General features: G+C 41.2%; 3 protein-coding genes across 3 annotated transcripts; all 3 read left to right on the forward strand.

Moving 5' to 3' along the window:
- The first annotated feature begins 2,927 nt into the window (after window positions 1–2,927).
- On the forward strand, window positions 2,928–3,747 carry LOC141811753 (zinc finger A20 and AN1 domain-containing stress-associated protein 6-like). The gene has a single exon (XM_074699805.1). The coding sequence runs from the start codon at window positions 3,000–3,002 to the stop codon at window positions 3,498–3,500; it is 501 nt and encodes a 166-aa protein (XP_074555906.1). The 5' UTR covers window positions 2,928–2,999; the 3' UTR covers window positions 3,501–3,747.
- Window positions 3,748–5,807: 2,060 nt separating this feature from the next.
- On the forward strand, window positions 5,808–6,497 carry LOC141811452 (uncharacterized). The gene has a single exon (XM_074699485.1). The coding sequence runs from the start codon at window positions 5,808–5,810 to the stop codon at window positions 6,495–6,497; it is 690 nt and encodes a 229-aa protein (XP_074555586.1).
- Window positions 6,498–18,522: 12,025 nt separating this feature from the next.
- On the forward strand, window positions 18,523–23,313 carry LOC141811613 (putative serine/threonine-protein kinase PIX13). The gene is made up of 6 exons (XM_074699630.1): window positions 18,523–18,812; window positions 18,944–19,296; window positions 19,575–19,710; window positions 22,124–22,266; window positions 22,347–22,470; window positions 22,645–23,313. The coding sequence occupies exons 1-6, from the start codon at window positions 18,746–18,748 to the stop codon at window positions 22,989–22,991; spliced, it is 1,170 nt and encodes a 389-aa protein (XP_074555731.1). The 5' UTR covers window positions 18,523–18,745; the 3' UTR covers window positions 22,992–23,313.
- The last annotated feature ends 429 nt before the right edge of the window (window positions 23,314–23,742 follow it).

Below are 23,742 nucleotides of genomic sequence, written 5' to 3' on the forward strand. Positions count from 1 at the left end.
TGAATGGTTAGCTGTTTGTCGTACAAAGGCTCGTTCAACCATAGAAATATCGAACTCCAATATAGTACAACACCATGATACATTTCAAAATGAAGAAGTAGAGATACATTTAGTAGATTCTCAGATTTAAAATTCATCTGTTTTATTGTAGATACTAATGTATCTTACCAGAAGATAGATGATAGAGAGATGTCGAGCAGTGAAGAGGTTATTGAACTAACTGAGTCTAATGAAGAGGATCAAGAAAATATTAATGTTGATGATTTAGATTGTAACGATGAATGAAAACTACTTGTTTTGTTAAAATATGTTTATCTCATAATTAATACTTATTTGTCTCGTCCATGAACAATAAATATGTTTATCTAAGGTAGTTAGATTTTGCTCATGTTGCTTGACTTTTGTTATTTTTTGTACCTTGTCATACTGTAGACTATAAGTGTTAAATTGAAATGCAATATAAATTTTTTTCAGCTCTTAAAGGTTTAGCCCAGTGATGTTTGTACCTTGTCATACTGTAGAATACTTGAATGTATTAAATGACAGTGGTTGCAATGCTTTAGAGCCACGCTGTGACATGATCAAGGAACTGTTTCTACAAATATACTTGTAACTATCTTTGACTGTCATAGTCTTCTAAGATTATAGTTATCCAACTTGTGTAGCGTCATTATCACCTTTGTTCTTCTGAAACTATCAGTTGGAGTTTTTGTTGTTTATTATTTAAATGCGAAGAATGCATGCTAATTTATTTGAGTTGGTAGTTTCGGTTTGTTCTGCATTTTGTAAATTTTCTTGTTCATATTAAATGCTCCGTTAACCTGTTCTCCTTGATTCCTTGTGATATGCTAACACATCCAATGTGGGCATTTGTAAAGCAAACCAAGCCCCATAGAAATAAAGATTATATCTTACTTCTTTTGTGCACAATTGGAACGAGAAATTCCAAAAGATCCAGATAGGCAGACACTCATTTTCTAAAAAAGTTTACAAATAAGACTTTTACTTGTAACTCTTATCATCTTAAACTATCAATACATGAACTGCATTGCATTGCAAGGGAAATGGTGCCATTTTGGAAATGGTGCAGACCTCCGTGAGAGGGAGAGGGAAGCCTTCCACTAGGTGTGCCTTGGAAGAAGGGCATGGGAATCTTGGGTTCCCATCACTTGTCAGTGGAAGCTATCAACCATAGAGCTAATCTTTAGGTGAGGGAGGCAGAGTAGGTTTGTAGAGATACAAGCCTCATAAGGTGGCAGCTGATCGTCTCCTTTAGAAGTGTTATATTGAGATAAAGCATTTACTTTGTTCAAGTTTGATTCTACATGTTCCGTTTCCAGAGAAGTACATTTCCCTCTTTGCAAGTCCTTTACTGAACTGTTGGTACCTCTAAGATCCATTCTAGTTTTTATATCATCCGATACAAACTCTTCCTTCCTCAGCATTTGACTAACTCCATAAGACTATTTAACATCGAATTCATTCCTCCTGGTAAGTTGTGCCCCTGTAACATGAATATAATGCTGTAGACAAGGCTATGAGAATATAGAAAAGAGATTGTGACAAATCCTTAGTGTTTATTTGAATAGAAGCTCATTGAAACAATAACCAAACTACAAGAAAATCCGTCTTTAACAACACTCAAGAAAAGACATCGGTTTTATGTCAAAACCGATGTCATTTACTACAAGAAAATCGGTTTTTAACAACAGTTTTAACAAAAACCGATGTCTTTGAGACATCGGTTGGAGCCTACGACAACGATTTTTGGAGGCTACAATAACGGTTTTAAAATCGATGTTTATGTGCGCTTTCAACAACGATTTTTGAAGACTACGACAACGGTTTGAAAACCGTTGTCTATTTGCGCTTTCAACAACGGTTTTGGAAGCTATAACAACATTTTAAAACCGATGTCTATTTGCGCTTTCAACAACGGTTTTGGAAGCTATAACAACAATTTAAAACCGTTGTATATTTTCGTTGTCTTTGAGAGGTTGATTGGAGACTACGACAACAGTTTTTGGAGGATACAACAACGGTTTTAAAACCGTTGTCTATGTGCGCTTTTAACAACGGTTTTTGAAGACTACGACAACGGTTTGAAAACCGTTGTCTATGTGCGCTTTCAACAACGATTTTGGAAGCTATAACAACAATTTAAAATCGTTGTCTATTTGCGCTTTCAACAACGGTTTTGGAAGCTATAACAACGGTTTTGGAAGCTCCCTCCAAATATTTCTTCCACTACGCGCTTCTAAAACCCCTAGACCCGCGCTTCCAATTCCCTACACCCGGCCGACTTAACCACTGCGCGCTTGCCCTTTTAAATATTAAAATAGCATATTAAATTATTTATGATAATGAATTATATTAATGAAAAATTAAATCATAATATAAAAATATTAAGTGCAATCTATTTTAATTATTGATATATTTAAATTTTATTTTGATATTTATATCAAATCCCTTTTGTATCTTTTACTTTTATCAATTTATTTTGATACACTACAAGAAAAATGATTTTAGAAGACACTATCTAATGAGGCATTTTAGTTAAAATGCATCAAAATGTAATTTTTGAGGCACTTAAAATTTGAGTGGTATTTTTGTAATAAAATCATGAAAATTGTAATTTTTTTGTTTTTCTTTTCCTTTACCTTTTCCCTCTTCTTACTTCACAGAACCCTATTATTACGGTAACAAAAATAAACAACATTCTATTTTTTTTATTTCTACCCTTAAAAAAATATTTTATCAATCTATTTTTTGAAAAATATTTTACACCAATGAGATATTTTGAACGAATAATGAACCTTTACATGTACATCCTTAACGGGCCGGAAGAGTTAATGGGCCTGCAATGGTCAGCAACTGATTAGAACGCCATGGTCAGCTTCTCAATAGATCCTCCTCGACATCGCCGATTGTCCTCGATTCCCATCGATCGGGGGCCTCGAGAGGCGGCGCATCGCAGTTAGGGTTCTTCTCCTTCCAGCATGGAGCAGGAACGGCAGAAAAGGGAGGCGGCGGAGAAGTCGGAGTTCGAGCCCCCCAACATCCCGATCCTGTGCGCCAACAACTGCGGCTTCTTCGGAAGCCCCGCGACGAACAACCTCTGCTCCAAATGCTACAAGGACTACTACTTGACTAAATCCAAGGCGTCGATGGAGACGCTCGCAATCCCGCTGGCCGTTGATCCAAAACTGCTCGAAGAGAAGCCGATCGTAGCCGACGCGATCGACGCTGGATCTGCGAGCTTGGGCGGGCATGGGGATGCGGCGTCAGAGAGCTCTGCCGCGCCGCCGAAGAATCGTTGCGGTTACTGCAATAAGAAGGTGGGATTGATGGGGTTTATGTGCCGTTGCGGGGAGGTGTTCTGTTCTGTGCACAGGTACTCCGATGAGCACGATTGTACCTTCGACTACAAGGCCTCTGGCCAGGAGGCGATCTCCAAGGCAAACCCTGTCGTAAAGATGGACAAGCTTGACAAAATTTGACGGCCATGGCTACCTCATTGGTATGTTCTTCTTCCTGAAACAATAAATATATCCACAGCTTTGCATGAAAAATTCTCTCATTGTTCTATCTGAATTTGTCTGCGTAGTCACGTGTATAGTTTGGTTATTTTTCTGGATTGATCTGGTTACTGGCTACAATTTCCAGAAACTATGTACTATGTGAATACTAGAAATGATTGGTGTCATTATTGCTTTTCATGGTTGATATTTCTTCTACCAAACATCTTCCCACACTTACTTTGTTAAGTCAGTCGATGAAATTACTACCAAAATTGAGGTTGTTTGGATCTTCAAAAATTAAACTATCTTGTCGCATTTTGCTTTGAGTGATCATTTCACCATAGTTAAGCTACTTCTCCACCTGATTATTGTTCATCCTATACTAAGAGAAAGATAATTTCTTCTTCATATCATTCTCTTATTGTTGAATCCGGATTTACCTCTGTAATCATGTACCGTTTGGCTATTTTGCTGATTGTCTGGTTACTGGTTACAATTTTCGAAAACATATGTATTGTGTGAATGCTAGGAAGTGATTGTTGGCATCATTATTGATTTGAATGGATGAGATTTCTTTGTTACACAGGCAGTCAACATCTTCTCATACTTATGTTGTTAATTCAGCCTTAGGAATTGTCTTTAGCGCCTAAAATTTAGGTGGTTAAGACATTCAAAAGTTAAACTATTTTGTCATGTTCTGTCTTGGGCAATCATATTCACCATAGTTAAGCTACACCCAGTTAAGGGTCTGCCTATGCTGTGCGAAAGATAGTCGCTTCTTCATATCATATCAGAAGCTTCTCACCAAACCATCTTAGTACAGCCTCTAAAATAGTCGTCTCATCCTAACTTCCAAATCTGTGGTCAATCAGCTAAAAGGTGAAAATTTACAACTGATGAGATAAAATTGGTATGGAACAATGCTGATGACATACAGCATAACACTAGGAGAGAAGGATTACATTTGACAATAAGGAATGCCAGCTGCCTAAGTTTTTGTAATCCCAGTTGAGTAAGGGACCCTGAGATCCGACCACCTTGCAAAGAGTAAAGAATCTAAGAAAGAGTGGTATGAAGGAAATTTGAACTTATCGACGACAACTCTCATCAGTAGGATCGCTACCATTTCATCTGACCATTCTAACACCATACAGATTGTTTGGCATACAGTGATGGAACCAATAGATTTTCGCATAATGATTGATTCAAACATTGCACGAGAATCATGGAGTCATCCAGGAGAAAGAGTTTCTTAGATAGTTTCCTATGAGGCAGTCTTAACTGTGTGGCTGAGGAAACTATGGGTCTCTGTCAATTTGCCAAGTGGTGATTGATAAAATAAAGAAAATAAATCATTCCATATTTTTGTCTTGGCAATCATCAAGGTGGAAGACAAAATGTAAAAGGTTTTCCCCAACGATTTTGTGGTTGGATTAAGGAGTGTATCTCCACGGTATCCTATTCTATATCATTGAATGGTGGTGTATATGGTTTCTTTAGTGGAAAAAGGGGGCTACGGCAAGGTGATCCACTCTCTCCCCTCCTATTCGGCCTGTGCATAGAGGTTCTCTCAAGGAAGCTAAAGGAGAATTCCATGTTGCCTACTTTTCACTTTCATCCTATGTGTAAGGAGGTGGGCATCACACATTTAGTGTATGCCGATGATTTAATGTTATTTTGTAGAGCGGATGAGACATCGACCCAACACTTAGTGGATTGTATGAATCATTTTGGTAACATCTCGGGCCTTAGGGCAAACCCACAAAAGACACAAGTATACATGGCGGGTGTGGACAATAACTTGAAGATGCGTTTATTGCAAATTATGGGCTTTTCGGAAGGCAAATTTCCATTTAGATATCTTGGCATTCCTTTAGCGGCGGAGAAGCTAAGAATAGCAAACTATGGGCCACTACTTGAAGCCATCACAAGGAAGATCAACTCATGGCCGAAGCACACTCTTTCTTATGCCGGTCGCTTGGAGCTTGTAGGTACGGTCCTCCAAGGTATGGAATGTTTTTGGCTTTCCATGCTCCCTACTCCTAGTGGTGTCATTGATAAGATAAAAGCTATTTGCCGGAATTTTGTGTGGTCCTCAAAACACCCGCCCATTGCATGGTCAAAGATTTGTTCACCTAAACAAGATGGGGGCTATGGTCTTAGGGACCTCTTAGCATGGAATGAAGCATTGTTGTGCAAACTACTATGGAACATCCAAGCAAATAAGGACTCTCTTTGGGTTAAATGGGTAAAGCAACATTACATGAAAGGAGCAGATTTTTGGGCATGGCAAAGAAGGATTCGGATTCACCCCTAATCAAGCGGCTATTGGAGATTCGAAGCAAGTTGTTAGAGGGATCAAGTGATGTTGGGGCTGCTAATATGAAGCTGATTGAATGGTTTGCCGGAGCTGAAAATGGAGTTACAAATGCATACAACTTCTTCAAAGGTAGGGAGCCGGAGGTAACATGGAAAGCAATGGTGTGGAGGCCGGAAATCATGCCAAAGCACCGTTTTGCGCTATGGATGCTAGCGCAAGGGAGGTTGAGGACCAAAGATAGAATGGAGTATGAGCCAAACAAGGAGTGTGATATGTGCCGGAAACAAGTAGAATCAAACCAACATGTTTTCTTTGAGTGTCCGGTGGCTTGTGAACTTTGGTGCAAGGTAAAACAATGGCTGGAAATACAACATGATTTCAGATCTTTTGAGGAGTTACAACAGATTTTTGCGGAACATTACAAGGGGCACACGTGGAAAATGAAAGCACGCCATCTAGGCATCTCAAGCTCAATATACTATATATGGGAGGCTAGAAACAAATGTCGGTTTCACAATGTTGTTCCGGATGTATGCTGGCTATTCCGGAAAGTTCAGATTCATGTGTTTCGGTTTGTGGATGTTGCTCAAATGATGGCTGGAAGGCGCCCTCAACCTTGGCAGCATGGTGGACGGCATGCTGGAGGACAAGGGTAACATGATGGATTGCTGCTGGATGCTTCGGAGGTTTGATGTGTTGCTGTTCTCAAAGGCACGTGCACAACTTGGAGATGCTGGATTTTACCGAAGCTAAAGCAAGCTGGGCGGATCCTCATGGTGAGCTGCAGGATATGTTTACTTGAGGTTGTTGTTATGATAATAGAGCATGTTATGGTTTGTGTTGTAAGTGGAAAATGTTCCACAAATGTTCTTGATCATTGTGTTCATGATAACGTTGTAGTGTGTGTGCATGGCATGGGATGTGATGCCATGGTAGTGTTGCACGGTGTGGTGCATGTTTGTGTGGTATGTTAGGTATCTTTCCGGCGAGGAAGGGTGCTCTCCGGCGATTCTAGGGGCTTTTCAACGATCACAAGGGCGTGGTAAGGTGGTTTAGAGGTTGGACGAGGCTGGAGGGAGCTCCAAAAACGTTCCAGAGGGCACCAAGCATCAAACAAGCAGCTTTTCTGGCCACAGCACTAAGAAGGACGTTTTTCGGTGGTCGGAGGCTGCTCCGGCCATCTTCTCCGGCCACAACCTCCCCCACTCTCTCCCACTGGAGGTTGGGAACGCCCACACAAAATTTGGGGGCCAAACGAAAGGGGGAAGGGCTCCAACCGCTTGTAAAAGCGCAGCAAGGTCCAACTGGCAGCCTCCTGATCTGCAGGGCTGTCTTCTTGGGGTTTTCTTCATTTCCGGCCACTTCCGGCCAACTTCCGGCCATCCTCCGGCCAGGCACTGGTCAACAGCCGCCACAGGTCACCACAAACCAAGTGCCAAGTGGAGATAGCATTCTGGGCGGTGGCAGCAGCTCCAACACCATTAACAGCTCATTAGGAAGTAAGGAGGCAGCTCATTGGGCGGTGGGGAGGCAGCTGCACGTTGGTTGCTTGCATTTCTTCCATTGGGTGGCTTGGGTGGCATGCATCTTCCCTAGAACCAGCTGTCTAAATGGGAAAGAACAAGGAAAAAAGGAAAAAGAATAAAGACAGGTCAGCACAAAAGATTGCAAGACAAGTGGCACTTGAAGTTGAGGTGGATGAGGACTTGGAGCAGAACCATGCGGACATGGCATCCCATGTGGACGGTCAAGATCCTCAAAGGGAGGAAAGGGTAGGGATTTCTCACCTTTTGGATGAGCTGGAGGATCAAGATCATTTGGAGACAATAGAGACTGAAATAGAGGGTGGAGATCAAAGGATAACAGGTCAAGGGAAGACTAATCAGCAAACTTCTCCTACTGTGAATCAAAGAGCAGCGGACATAGCTGGTGATTTTTCTTCAACAGGTGATCTCAGAGGGCCACCTGAGGCTGCACTCCCTACTCCGGCAAGGGAACTCCGGCCACCACTTGAGAAAGGGGCGACGACAGCAGGAGAAGGAGGCGGAAGTGGGCAGCGGACAGAAACGGTAGAAGCAGCAGGGGTTTCTCGCAGGAACAGGGAATTTCGGGCAGTCCATGGCACCCAAACAACAAGGAACCAGGGAGGGATTGCTGGAGGGTTGGATACGCAGGAAGCTCAGCCACATATGGTTGAAGAGGCGGATCAAAATGTCCAGGAAAATGCAGGTGGAAATGCTAAGGAACAGATTGGTACTGAGCAGTTTGAGCGGCAGGATGCAGGGGCTCATGAACAGCGGGCAGAAGGTCTCCGGCAGCAGTTTCAGAGCAAGAAATCTTGGGCTGAATTGTTCAAGGATAATCGGAAAACCAAGCCCACAATGAACCTTGACCAATATGAGGCGAAGGGGGAAAGGATAGCATTTGGATATGAGGATATTGGCACCGTTGAGGACACAATAGGCTTTTGCTTAGTTGGTTGCTTCATGGGCGGGCATCCGGGTAAGAACGGGGTTCAATTCATAGCTAATCGATGGAGAGTTCGCTACAAGTATTTCATGCACAAATCAGGATGGGTGGTGTTTCGGTTTGATACGCAACAGGATAGAGATAAGGTGCTGAATGGAGGGCCATATTTTGCTTTTGGCATTCCGATCTTTCTAAAGTTAATGCCGAGATGTTTTTTATTCAATGAGGATGGGAGATATGTACCTGCGTGGATTCAGATTCATGGCCTTCCCCCGGACTGTTGGTCACAAACAGTCCTTAGTCGGATTGGTTCGGAGGTGGGCAAGCCCCTCTACACGGACCGCTTGACACGTACTAGGGAGAGGCTCGGTTATGCGAGGATGATGGTGGAGATCCCTGTTTTTGGGAAACGAGTGCGGGAGGTCCCGATTACCCTACCTACTGGAGTACAGTTGGATCTTCAGGTTATCTATGAGATGATGCCGGACTTCTGTGAGAATTGTCAAAGACTAGGACATCGGAGGGAAAATTGCGGGCTGAATGATAAACAGGCTGCGCAGCAGGAAAATGGGGCTGCTCGGGAGGTCCCAAATCAGGCAGAATTTCAAAGGGCAGCAAGGATGAGATCGAGGTCAGCTAGGCCACGCAACAGGTCCAGATACAGATGGCGTCCACGCCAACAATCGCAGCAAGGGCAGCAACAAGAGGAAGAGCAGCAAGTTGGCAACTCGGATGCGTTAGCAATCGTGGAAGTGCACAGTCCGTTGGCGTTTGAGCTTCCTCCAACTGATGAATGGCCAAATCAGGACACTCCACACGTGCAACCACAGTTTCCTGATGTGGTTTCACAGCAGGATGAGCAGGGAGATCAAAGCAGCCCCCCACAGCGAGATCAACAAAATTCTGGACAGATTGATAAACAAACAGGGCAGACTGATCATCAAGTGCGTGAGCAGTCCAATTCGGAGGTGAATGAGGTTTCTAGCGAGGGGAGTTCATCTACGGCTGCATCTACGGATCATACCCACACAAGGGGTGCTTCTCCCACCGGTTTGGAGACCTTTCAAGCATCAACCGGACCCAACGGAAGGACGGAACGCAATAGAAGGAATATCCAGCACACGGGTCGCCAACTACGGGCGCGAGCAGCCCGAAATGGTGTTCAATGAGGATTGCTTCATGGAATATTAGAGGCCTCCATAGGCCTCTAAAGCAGGAGGGGGTGCGGCACATCATCAAGCAAAAAGACATTCAAGTCATGGCTCTCCTTGAGACGAAATTAAGTTTGGACAGCTTGTCCGCCATGATGCAAAGGAAGTTTGCAGGTATGGGGCATGCTCACAACTTTGAATTTTCTAACCATGGGAGGATTTTGTTGTTGTGGGATTTCCAGCAGGTTGATTTGGAGGTTATTACAGTGCATGAGCAGTTCATCCATTGTCACATTGGATGTCGGGTTTCAGGAAGGAAGTACTTGGTGACTTTCTTGTATGGGCTTCATTCCATCGTTGCGAGGAGAATTTTATGGGAGGAGATGATGCAAATAGGGGACAACACGAGTGAACCATGGATGATTCTTGGTGATTTCAATTCCATCCTATCAATTGAAGACAAAGAAGGTGGAGTGCCGGTCACAAATTATGAAATGCGGGATCTACAAGCTTTGGTTCAAGCTTGTGGGCTAGAAGATCTTCGATCAGTGGGTTGCCGCCTCACTTGGACGAATGGGATGGTTTCTTCAAAGTTGGACAGGGCAATGGTTAATGCATATTGGTTGATGGATGAGTTTGATTCCCATGCAGAGTTCACTGCGCCGGGTTGCCTTTCTGATCACTCGGCAGCCATTATTCACATCATGGACAAGGATCGACCTCCCAACCGGCCTTTTAAGTTTTTGAATATGTGGGCGCTTCACAAAGACTTCAAAACAGTGGTCCGGGACTCTTGGGCAGCTCCTATAGAAGGCACGGCCCAATACAAACTCAAAGGAAAGCTACTACGGTTGAAGGGGATTTTGAGGAAGCTTAATAAGGAGCATTTTGAGCATATTTCAGAAAAAGCAAAGAGGGCTAAGGACACTTTGGAAGACATGCAAAGAGGGATCCTTGAAGGTGAACCGGCCCCAACCAACTATGGTGACATAAGGAAAAAAGCGGTGTTGCTCATGGAGGCGGAAAAGATGTATTATCAACAAAGAGCAAAGCATACTTATCTTCGTAGCTCGGATAGATGCACAAGATTTTTCCATGATGTGGTTAAAAGAAACAACAAGAGGCATGCCATCACAACGCTAATCAAGCAAAATGGGGAAAGAACCACAAGTATGGGTGAAGTTGCGGAGGAATTTGTTGCTTTCTACCACTCACTTTTGGGATCTTCGGAGAGGTGCCGACCTTTGATGATTGAAGACATTTCGGGGCGGAAACTAACAGAGGGACAAGCTGTGAATTTGGTAAAATTGGTTGACAAAGGAGGAAATCAAAGCGGCCCTACATGATATTGGGTGGGACAAGGCGCCGGGGCCGGATGGGTACGGGGCTAAGTTCTTCACATCGGCATGGGAGGTGATAGAACCGGATTTCTTAGCGGCAATTCAAGAGTTCTTTCAAACGGGGCAGCTTCTAAAGCAGTGGAATCACTCACTCATATATCTGATACCGAAGAAAGATCATGCCTCAGGAGTTTCTGATTTTAGACCCATTTCTTGTTGCAATGTTTTCTACAAGGTAATCGCCAAGATTATTGCAAGGCGGTTGACGGAAGTTTTGGATTACTTATTGGATCCGGCACAGGTAGCTTTTATCCAGGGGCGTTCTATAGCAGATAACATACACTTGACCCAGGAGCTCCTACGGCGATATGCACGCAAAAGAATCTCCCCGAGATGCATGCTAAAGGTGGATTTGAAGAAGGCTTTTGATTCAGTGAACTGGGAGTTCATCATGGGTGCCCTTGAGGGCCTTGGTTTCCCCAGTCAGTTCAGAGGATGGATCAGTCAGTGTATCACCACAGTTACATACTCAGTGTCAGTTAATGGCGGAATATATGGCTTCTTCAGTGGCAGGCGTGGGCTCAGACAGGGAGACCCGATTTCACCATTGCTTTTTGGGCTTTGCATCGAGATATTCTCTAGAAGATTGAAAGTTGCCTCCTCATTGCCTACATTTCACTTCCATCCGAGGTGCAAGGAGGTGGGGCTCACACACTTGGCATACGCTGATGACCTTATGCTTTTCTGCAGGGCGGATGAGTCCTCCATCAAGGTGCTCACGGATTGCTTAAAAGGTTTTGGAGAAGAAGCTGGCCTATGGGCCAACCCAAGCAAATCTCACCTTTACATGGCCGGTGTACAAGAGGATGCAAAGGGAAGGTTGGTTCAAAGCACGGGTTTTCAGGAAGGTACCTTTCCATTCCGTTATTTGGGAATTCCGGTGGCGGCGGAGAAGCTACGAATATCAAATTATGGGCCCCTTCTCGAAGCCATTACAAAAAGGATAACCTCTTGGCCGAAGAACACTCTCTCATATGCCGGAAGGTTAGAATTGGTTAGATCGGTGCTTCAAGGAGTGGAGTGTTTTTGGCTCACCATGCTGCCCATTCCAAGCGCCATCATTGAGAAGATCAAATCTATATGCCGGAGGTTTGTTTGGTCATCAAAGCACCCCCCTACATCATGGACATCAATGTGCCTATCCAAAGAAGAAGGCGGTTATGGTATTCGAGACCTACATGCATGGAATGAGGCGTTGCTAAGCAAAACATTATGGGAGATTCAAGGAGGAAAGGACTCTTTGTGGATTCAATGGATAAAGCATCATTACATGAAGAGGGCAGATTTTTGGGCATGGGAGGTCAAGAAGGCAGATTCTCCACTTATAAAAAGGCTTTTGGAGGTTCGGCACAAGATACATCAAGGTGGAGGAGGGCAAGGCGAGGCAAACATGCTATTGCTTGAATGGTTTACATCAACAAAGAAAGGGGTTGCCAATGCATACGAGTTCTTTCGCCCCAAGCGCCCGGCGGTTTCATGGGCCTCGATGGTGTGGAGGCCGGAGTTGATGCCAAAGCATCGGTTCACCCTATGGTTGCTTGCAAATGGGAAACTTCGAACCGCGGATAGAATGACATATGAAATGCAGAAGGAGTGCGTGTTATGTGGACAAGCACCGGAAACAAATGAACATATTTTCTTTGAGTGCCAAATCACACGAAGACTTTGGGATAGGGTGAAGCAATGGCTGAGTATAACTTTTGAATTCCGGAAGATAGAAGAAATGCTAAGGGAGTTGGGTCAAAGATGCAAGGGAAAGCGACGCAAAGCCAAGAGCTGTCATCTTGCCTTATCTTGCTTGGTTTATGTTATTTGGGAGGCTCGGAATAGGAAGAAATTTGAGGGGAAAGTTCCGAACCTCGAGCACATGCTTCGGAAGATTCAATTGCATGTCCATAGATTCATTGATTGAAGGCAAACATAATCTGTGGGGAGAGGATGCTATGGTGAGTGGAGAAGGGCTGTGGAGGTTGACCTGCACGATGGCTAGGTGTGTCCACAGGAATCTGACGAGGAAGGGTGCTCTTCGGCGACCCTAGGGGCTTTCAGGTGATCTCAGGGCTGTGGTGAGATGGTTTAGAGGTTGGATGGGGCTGGAGGGAGCTCCAAAACATGATCTGGAGTGCAGCAAGCTTCAAACAAGCAGTTTTTCTGGCCCAGCACTGTGAAGGACGTTTTTCAGCGGTCGGAGGCTGCTCCGGCCATTTTTTCCGGCCACCACCTCCCCCATTTTCTTCCACTGGACGTTGGGAACAACTACACAAAATTTGGGGGTTAGAAGCAAGGTCCAAGCGGGCAGAAATGGGGGAAGGGCTCCAACTGCGTGCAGGAGAGCAGCAAGGTCCAAACGGGCAGAATGCTGAACTGAAGGGCTATCTTCTTGGAATTTTCTTCGTTTGGGACTTTTCACGTGGGGTTTTAGAGTCATCTGAGATGTACTTATGTAATTGAGAGAGTGTGTATGTAACCTTGCATTTGATGTATACCTATAAAGGTGAATGGATCCACCTAAATGATCCATCTAGTCCGCAGCAAACGGCTCGCGGTAAAGACGTTGCAAATCCGTTCTTGGCTGGGGTTTTGCCAAAAAGCCCACAAGGGTGAATAGGTCCACCATAGGCCTATCTAGTCCGCAGCAAACGGCTCGCGGTAAAGACTTGATAAATCCGTTTATAGCTGGTCACTTGCTAAAAGTGATGGCATTTTAGGATGCTGCCCTTCTTTGGGTGGAGTATGATCCCACCGAAAGGTGGAGGACTCCGGGAGCTGCTGATGGACTGATGACTGGAGGGATCGCTGATGATGGGACTCGAGAGGCAGATTACTTTCATCTAGATGCTTGGGAGATGCACCTGAGGAGGAGGTGGCCTGCTACTGCATTTTTCGCCTGTGCTTGTGGATGTGGCTGTTGATGAGTTTTGTTTTGCTGGTGTGACTATTGATGTGTTTTTGTGGTGGCTTTCAGTTTTTGTCATATTTCTGTAGTATCTTGGTGTTATTGTAGCCCTATGTGTAGGGGCTTTTGTGTGTGAGTGCTAAGATATGTATTCATGCCTCAGACACCTCCTGTGTACAGGGGAGGTGCTGTCCGCATTTAGATTGTGAGAGGTAGTCAGTTGAGTGATCTATGCTTGAGTGACATGTATTTCTGGATACCTCTCGTTTCATGGGAAGGGTTCCAACCTCCCAAGTTTCTTTATATATTTACCTTTTCAGTGAACCGGGCCGGCCCTCGAGCCGAATCCCCGTGGACACTCGGACCGGATCCCGTCGGATACTCGAACCGAATCCTCATGGACATTCGAACCGGATCCCCTCAGATACTCGAGTCGAATCCCCGTAGACGCTCGAGCCGAATCCCCTCTCTGACCTTAGACTCGAGTCGAGTCTAAGGTCGAATCGAATCCCCCCGCAAACCGCACCCGAAGTCCTCATGAATGCGGATTCCTAGACCTGAGCCGAGTCCTCATAAGGACCCAATCCCCCTAGTCGGCTTGGTTGCGTTACTCCTTTTTGGACTCAGCTTTTGACCCGGTTCTGATGACCTTCAACCCTCTTGCCTTGCTCCATTAAAGACCACTCCTCCCATCATGCGTTTAATGATGCCCCTCCGACATTCCCACAATCAATCTTAGTCATGCTTTGACAGTTGTATGTGAAATGACCCTTCAGCCACAAGTTAATGATGAGCCACATGCTCTGATCATTCCATTCCTTCTGACAATATCTCTACCGATGATAGGACATATGCCTTACTTAAGACGTGACATGACGCCCATTGTAGAGATATATTAGGTTTGTCCTTCAAGGGAGGGGTATGCGCTCTCACACTTGAAACTTCTTACTTTCCTTCTGTTCTCCCTTTTTCCTTCCTCACGGACTGACTTAAGCATTGGAGTGGTCGAGCCAGGGCATCCCCTGACCTTCCTTCTCACGACTGCTGCGTTTGCAAGGTTCCTCCAGCCTCGCGGTCATCTCTTCACGCAATTTCATCTAATCCTGGTACTAAGGGGTCGTTGACGCATCCAGAAACTGATCTAGATAGGAACAGGTCTATTGATTTCAATGTTTAACCAAAACAAACTTTGGGGGCCCTTCATTGGTGAACATTTGCAAGTGATCAAACAGTTGCGATTTCACGTGATCTAAGCGTCTTGCATGGTTCGTCCTAGTCGAGCTCGAGTCCTAATAATATAACTTTTGTTGTGTGTGAGCTATCAAGATACATCGATTCTTAATTATTGAAGGAAAAGTAAAAACTAGTTAGATAACAAAATTTGATGTTGATAATTCCACATTTAGTTGGATCGTTACAACTAGACATTAGAAAAGCAAACTTGTATTATTCACTCAACTACTGAGTTTGAGTTTATAACATTAAAATTTATTAAGAACGACAATCAATTCTTGTAATTTCCATATTATTGTGAAAGCGAAATGTGTTTGATAACAAATCGTACTATTATTATTGTGCGGGGCCGACTTTAGGCGTAGGTTATTAAGACCTATGCCTAGGGCCTAATTTTTAAATTGAGGTTCGTTATTTTTAATATATTTAATACATATTTTATGTGTTTTTTTAAGAGGATAGAAAAGATGGAGTCCATGTGATTTCGTTATGATTTTAATGGATGGAGTCGTAAAGAGTTATCTTTTTAATATTTTAAATTTATTTTTAATCATATATTATTATTCTATAATATCTAATATATTCTTCTTCAATATCTTATTATTACATTTTTTCTTTATGATACTTTCCCATTTTATTAGTAAAGAACATGAATTAAAAAATTTTATTCATATAATATAAAATAAAAATATTAAATTTTTAAAAATTTCTCTTCTTTTCCTTTTCCAACTTATCTTTCGTCATGCTTCTCTCACTCATTGAGATTGAGAAGAGAAATCACGTTTAACATTATCATGTTAATCCTGTTAGTATTATTACGCTCTTTGCTTAATTAAATTCAAATACTGATGCATTTGTCTGTATTGTATCCGATTAAAATGGAAGGTTTTATTATTTTTGAACAATAGTGAATTAGATATTTTTACTATTTCGCTTCGTTGATGGACATTAAATTTATTTTTTATTTAAATATATTTACCATCATAAATTTTTTGAGTTTTTTTTTTGTTTCCATTATATCATTTAATGGATTGCCAAAGAGATACTATTGTACATTTCAAGGAAAAAGGTTGAAAACTTGTCAAAGATAAAAGTTAGGAACTCAATTTTTAAGTCAATAGAAACTAATTTTGAATTTTAATGAATAATAATAAATCATTTCATATATACTATCTTTTGGTTGAACAAATTAAGTAATGCTAATTTATGTAAAGGCTTTTATTGGGTCAGTGTCCCGATTTACCCTGGTGGTCGGTGGGAAACTTCTGTGGACCAATCTCGACCACCCCCAGAGATGTGGCTACTGGGATTATTATTATTATTTTTTTTATTGGGGTCAGTGATGTATTAGTTGAATTAGTTGTACCAACAGTACATGCATTTCACCTATTACAATGACAATTACAAATATTTTTTAAATAAATCTAATAAATGCATCATATCTTTGAAATCTGTCATTCCAACGATCTCATACGTTCAATGTATTACAACTATCTAAAGAAATAAATCAAGAAACTACAATGACCATTATAGACAAAGACATTATCTCAACTTTATCGAAAATAAATACATCACTTAACTCATATGAGTATGCATTTTAGAAGGGATTTGATACTTCACGATTCTACAAATCAAGATCGTGATTATGCAATCCATGCGACTATGCATAAATTGTTATAGCAACCCGGGCATAGTGGGCTAGACACAACCCACCTTTAATGGGCTTGTATCGCACACTTAAATAGGCTCATGCACTTGCAAATGTTCAAAGATGTTTACAAAATTAGAAAGAACTCTTCAACAACAAATCAGCTCTTATGTTAAGTACAATCCTCAAATTTATTTCACTAAATTAAAATATTTAACTACTTTATTTTCCTTTTTCAATTTTCTTAGATTCACCTTTAAACCCAAATAAATCTGAATTATTTAAATTTATCATGCACTTATTAAATTCATAATTGTTAATTGCTATTCGCAAAATCAGTTATTGTTAAATAAATTTGCATCGGAAATTTAATAATTGCCCTTGGATTATTAACGTAATTAATTTAGATATATCAGATCGGATCCAATTAAATAATTTAAATAGATTAAATTAAAATTTTATTAATTCATTTAAAAATAAATTTAAACACTTAGTTGGTACGAGTTGAAGATTCAAATGGATCAATATGTGACTGTGGATTAATAAGGAAAAAATTATTGGATATTTGGCCTTTATCAATATGATTTTGTGAAAAATTAAGGTGTCATTAATTGATGAAAATCATAATTGACTTCAAAATCGGAATTTACGTTTCACGTAGATGGATCTAGACTATTAATTTACTCAAAATCAATTAAGGATGAATGAGAAATTAATTATTCAAAATCAGTATAAAATAATATTAATTGTTAATTAATGTTATATAAGAAAATACATGGAGAATAGTCTCACATCGGGACTTCCTTTCCTTATTAATGATGTTGTGTTATGGAGTTAATATAAAAAGCTCATGTGCTCTTTTTTCACGTGCAAGTAGGTGCTCGCACCTGTGAGGCTGCCACCCGCCACATGCACAATGAGCGCTTTGTCAACGCACTTTGCATGCATGCGTCAGGAGCATTGAGGAGCTTAATTTTATGCTCTAGATGATGTGACAATGTTTACGTGACATTCGGGTGACGTGTCAAGTTCACATGTGACGTGGTAATGCCTATGTGGCATTCACGTGGGCAAGGAAAGATGATTGAACTACTAATTGGGCAAACAAATGACTATCATTGATCAAAGAGGTGTGATGAATCGTATGTAATACCTATATGACATTCAAATTGGACGATCCAGATCGATCCAACCCAAAGGACACATTCTCTCAACCAAAGGGTATTCAACCTTTTCATTCTATAAATAGATCCAAAAAAACCTACAAGAAGATTCGCCGATCTTGGAATTTGAAGTGCTTGACGATCCATATCAGTTTGCATTCTCTTCGGAATAACAAAAATAGTTCTAAAATTCGATTATATTATATATATAATTTTTGTGTTAATTATTTTGGTTAATATAAATACGTGTAAAATTAAGAAGTAAAAGATTGGTTAATTATATTGTTTTAGTAGCTGATCTGCTTAATTCACAATTAGTGGTTATGTTAAAAATTTCTCAATTTCTCAATTCGCTCGACCTACGCACCGATCCATCTTACAACACTAATCAATATTGGAGCATAATTATTTATTCATAATTTTTTTAATTAACATTGAATATTTAATTTTTAAAATTGATTAATATTGAAATGATCAAGTTAATTTTATTAAAATATGTTATCAATCATCAAAATAAATTAAAAAATAATCATCCAATAACAACCTAGTATGTTATTTTTTTAATCTAATTTTTAATTCATCCTGAGACGTTCTAGAGACGGCGTAGGTGTCCTTCCGTTGCACCGCAACGTAGTCAAGGCCATGATTTTTTTTTTCTTTTCTTGGCATTATTTATGGAAGATAGATTTTGCTATGAATTGTTAAGTGTTTTCCCAAACAATTTACAGGCATTCTCTGATGGCTGCCATGGTCAAAGTAGAGACGAAGACAACTACCGCCGACTCTTCACTGCATAAATCCAATTCCCCAATCTCTCCTTCTGGATTCCCTTTTCCTTCCTCATCTTCCTCGATTTTTCGTTTTCTGATCGGAGAGAAAGAAACGTCAATCGGGAAGAAGGATAGCGAGGAAGAGGAGGAGGAGAAGACGAAGACGACAAGAGCATGGGCAACTGCTTCGGTGCTTTTTCAAGATCTCCCACTCCTGTAGATGCCACACCTTCGAGTACAGGTATTTCATCTTCCCGATCTTTTGCCCGATTTTGAGATTTCATCTCCAGATAATTGAAAAGGTTGTCTTTTTTCCGTGCTTAATTTTCATTGAATCTGGAGAATTCCTGAGCCTGTTGGCTAATCGCGCAGGTCGCTCGACGTCGAGGACCAGCGGCAGCGAGACGACCACCGGGAAACTGTCGAGCTTCAGCAGCAGCACGACCTTGGGGCAGTCCGCCGGCAGCGGCGTCAGCGTCGAGGAGGTGTTCCGGGAGGGGAGGATCCTGGAGGCGCCCAACCTTCGCGTCTATACCTTCGCCGAGCTCCGGAGCTCCACTAGGAACTTCAAGCCCGAGTGCGTTCTCGGAGAGGGCGGATTCGGGAAGGTGTACAAGGGCTGGGTGGAGGAGAAGACTCTCAATCCTTCAAAGAGCGGCGTGGGCACGATGGTGGCCGTGAAGAAGCTCAACCCTGAGAGCGTGCAGGGGCTGGAGGAGTGGCAGGTCTGAGATACTCTCTCTTTCTCCCCTTGTTCAATATCTGCTATTCCTTCTTTTGCTTCTTTATATTTGCGATATATAACTCCTTGTGGATTATTGAAAATTCAACTTTTATTGCAGTTTGTAGTAGAAATCTGAATGAAAGTAATGTCCAATTTGTAGATTGTTTCAAACAAGTATACTTTCTTATTGGATACTGTGGCTTCCAAATTACATTATGCCATTTGGTTTGATTGTCTTGGGAGTTCTTGTTAATGAATTACTGCTAAATGTGTTTGCAGTCAGAAGTGAACTTCCTAGGGAGGCTTTCGCATCCAAACCTTGTCAAGCTCTTGGGATACTGCTGGGAAGACAAGGAGTTGCTCCTTGTCTATGAGTACATGCCAAGTGGAAGCTTGGAAAACCACCTCTTCAAAAGTAAGTAGAATTTGCTTCATTTTTTATTTTTCCATCTATGTAGAATTTGCTTCAGTAAGTAGAAGTATGATAGTATCTCCACCTAAAGTTTGCTAGTTGCAAATCTAGAGGCCAAAAGAAAATTGGAAAGAGCAAAATATGGCCAGTAGGTGTTAACAAGAATATGCATAAATAAATAGCAAGTAAGAATCATCACTGTAAGTTAACTTCTCATTATAATTCAACCTTGTAATTGCACCTTTCAAATTTAATCATTCAAACTTGTAGCCATGCTTTCTAGTAAATTGGACTAAAAGCCCCACCTTTATGAATTGGCTAGAATCCCCACCTTTATGAATTGGCTAATAGTCTTACTTTATGATTTGGGCATGTGCTCATAACAACCATATGGCAACAGGAAAATGTCACCTTCATTGTTCTATGTTAAACATCTTTATGTACTAGATTCAGCTTTACATTGACTAGTTTGTGTTATAAATGTTTCTTCTATTATTTTCAACATTTACATATTATGGTAATATGGTTTAAATCAATTACTGAAGTGGACAGTAAGGTTCAAATATAAGAAAATTAAACTAACAAATATTTATGCATATCACAAGCTAAAGGAAATCAAGCAGGGAATTATGCATCTCAATGACAATCTAATAGCAATCCACTGTCAAGAAAAACACTGCCAACATCTGAGAATTTCATCTTTTTACCAAATCTACCACATATGAGTCCTATATTTACTAAACCATGAAGTTTATGCAATTTATATAGGAATCACAGTAGGGGAACTCATCAAATTGCAGCAATAGAATGATTAAGTTGATCCTCAATCTCTCCCATATCTAATAATTCCAGAAACTCTCACCAAAGTGTTCCCCAGCACAAAACAAATGAATAAAACTCTTAAGGATGAATGTGCTGCAATTTTCTCACAACCACTGCCCCTAAACAGAGAGATCTGTGAGATGAATTAAAAAACTCCCAAATTATTTGTAAATTGAAGAGAAAACCTGTTCACTGGAGTTTTGAAAGGATAGGAAAAGGGGACAAATGTTGCAGTTTTGCATGTCAAATGGAAGAGGGAAGCAGCCCCTTGCAATGGTGTCTTTGCTGATATTGGTGGCAGAAAACAAAGCAAAGGAGGGGCGTGCAGGTAAGGAAACTTGATGGAGAAGGTGGTTTGGAAAAGGGAATAGGTTTTATGGTTTTGAGAGGAGAATGGAAGGGTTTGACTCTCTCCTCAAGAAAGGTCATGCAACCTTGCCCTCATGCACATTAGGATAGGGACAGCCAGACAGGTGTTGTGGACTCTTTTTCTTCCTCCCATCATGGAAATTTATTTGAGAATAATCTCTAGTGTCATCTACTTTGTCTCCATAAAAATGAACAAGTGACGAGAGGGCAGCAAAGAGATGACCATTAGTAAGATATGCCTGTGCAAGAGTAGAACTCATTATCACCATTCCAATTTGAACTCCAAGTGTGTAGCAAGGAGAGGTATATCTGATCCAATGGAGAGTTAGGTGAAAGCATACAACTGAGCAATCATGCCTACAATGGAACTAACGAGAATAAGGCTCCAAAGAGTTCAAATAATACAATGCATCTCAAACTTAAACAAATTCTAGTTGTTCACAAAAAGAAATTTAAATAAGTCAAAGATTTTCAGCAGAATTAGATATTGTTTGCTTGGACTACAATACATATTGTGATAAGTGATTTTTGTCCCAAAAATGAAAAAGAAACTTATTCTATAAAGTTAGTGAGATTCTATTGAGTCAGTGATTTAGAGGAGTTTAGATTTACATGTTGGCAAGGTTGCAAAAAGAAGAAAATTTTACATGTTAGCAAAGTTGCAAAACCTTCTGAGGAGAGCTAAGATGCCCAACACGCATCAGACGTTAGGTAAAATACTAAATAGTGTACATGAAATCCTTTGTAGTGGAATTAAATAGTGTCATGCTGCAATGATTTTGATTGAGATAAAATCTTCAGTATATATTAGTTGACTTTTTTGTGTGACATGGTTGAGAGGGGGTTGTGAGATGTATTTATAGAGAATTGATATTGTTTTTATGCACGGCTACTGTAGTAACTTCCCAAGTTTATCTATACCTTTTATATCACATTGTGCATATTTATATTCCCTTCATGGAGTATGCTTAATTAACTGATGTTTTATTGGTCTTGTTCTTTTACTTGTGTGTTTGTGTATACTATCTTTATTGCATTCGAGGAGATAATTATAAAGAATAATTTGAGAAAAATTTTCACTATTGTTGAGACTAGTACATTGTGCAACAGACTCAACCCTAACACACTTATCATGGTACATGAAGTTCATCATTTAATATAACTATTTGAAGGATCCATCAGTTGTTAATTTAATGACTAATAGTAATCACCATTGCATATACAGGAGAAACAGACACTGAGCAACTCAGTTGGAACTTAAGGCTCAAAATAGCTATTGGAGCAGCACGAGGTCTCGCCTTCTTACATTCTTCAGAGAAGCAAATAATCTACCGTGACTTCAAGGCTTCAAACATTCTCCTCGACACAGTAAGCTTCTAAGGTTGAAATTATACACCTACGATCCCAACAAAACTATACTAAATCTAAGTTTGCATTCACTGGTTCAGAACTACAATGCAAAACTTTCTGACTTCGGCCTCGCAAAGCATGGGCCAACTGGCGGTAATTCACATGTCACAACACGAATCATGGGCACCTATGGGTATGCTGCTCCAGAATATGTCGTTACTGGTATGCAAATGAATCATGAGAACATTCCATGACTCATAATTTCTTTACTGCTTTTTTGAAATGTCCATGCATTTTCATTATTGTAGTCAAAACACCACTCTCTATTTATGAACTAATGGCAACGAGCTCCATTAGATGTCAAGTAATGGATTTGTTGGTGGTGTGAATCATCAGGTCATTTGTATGTGAAGAGTGATGTGTATGGATTTGGAGTGGTGTTGCTAGAATTGTTGACCGGACGGAGGGCATACGACCTGAGCCGGCCGAGCGGCCAGCAATACTTGGTCGACTGGGCTAGGCCAATGTTAGGTGACCAAAAGAAATTAGCACGACTCATGGACCCGCGACTGGAAGGGAAGTACTCCTCCAAAGGGGCTCTTCGAACGGCAAAGCTCATCCTCAACTGTCTTACCGGCAACCCCAAGGCCCGACCCTCCATGAAACAAGTTGTGGAGGCACTCGAGCGCATTGAGGCCACAAAAGGAATGTCTAGAGCAGAGGCTCCAACTGATGCTCCCTAACAAACAACGGCGGTTGCGACTCAGGTTCATAGCAATTCTCCAGTTCATGAGAAGGGAGATCTAACTGAGCTTCAGCTTTTGCACCCTTGTAATCTAGATTGTGATATCGACTGTGTTTGTTATTTAGAACGGAAAAAGATTGTTTGTCTATACCATAACAAAGATGATAGAGTTGAACAAACAGTGAGTCCCTTTAGTTATCGAAGTTCAATTCAAGCCATGCACTGAACTAAACATCAAGTCAGAGCATAGGCATTATTGATGTTCGACTTGTTTATATGAATTACAAATTCCAAAAATGGTAAAATTTGAGTTGCTGGTCCCTTCATTGCCTGTGACTGAGAAGAGTCCACTATTTCAGCACTGCCTGTGACAGTGCTTTATTGCAGCTGCAGAAGCTAAAACCTAAAAGTTGCAGGTGGCGTTAAAATTATGCTTCCTCGCTCCACTCTACCATACAACTTCACCTTTTCAGGCAATAATGCAATCAAACAAGCAGAAACAGACATCCATGCTTTAGGGCGCCCATTTCTCCAAATAGCCGTCTCTGCATTCCACTTTTCAGATTAATTATCAGTCTAAATACTGCATTCTTCACCAAATGATGGAATCGACCATCCAACGGTTTTACATCATTGGTTTTATACGATCATTTATAAAAAGGTAAATCGAGAAGTTACAGTTAATCACGTCGAAGAGATTCGACTCTTGTCTATTTCAACAGTTCTGTTCTATCGTAACCAATTCAACT

Source organism: Curcuma longa, chromosome 17, assembly GCF_044706935.1.
Source record: "Curcuma longa cultivar G26 ecotype Majalengka, Jawa Barat chromosome 17, ITB_CL_G26_1.1, whole genome shotgun sequence".
In the NCBI taxonomy this organism is placed as follows: Eukaryota; Viridiplantae; Streptophyta; class Magnoliopsida; order Zingiberales; family Zingiberaceae; genus Curcuma; species Curcuma longa.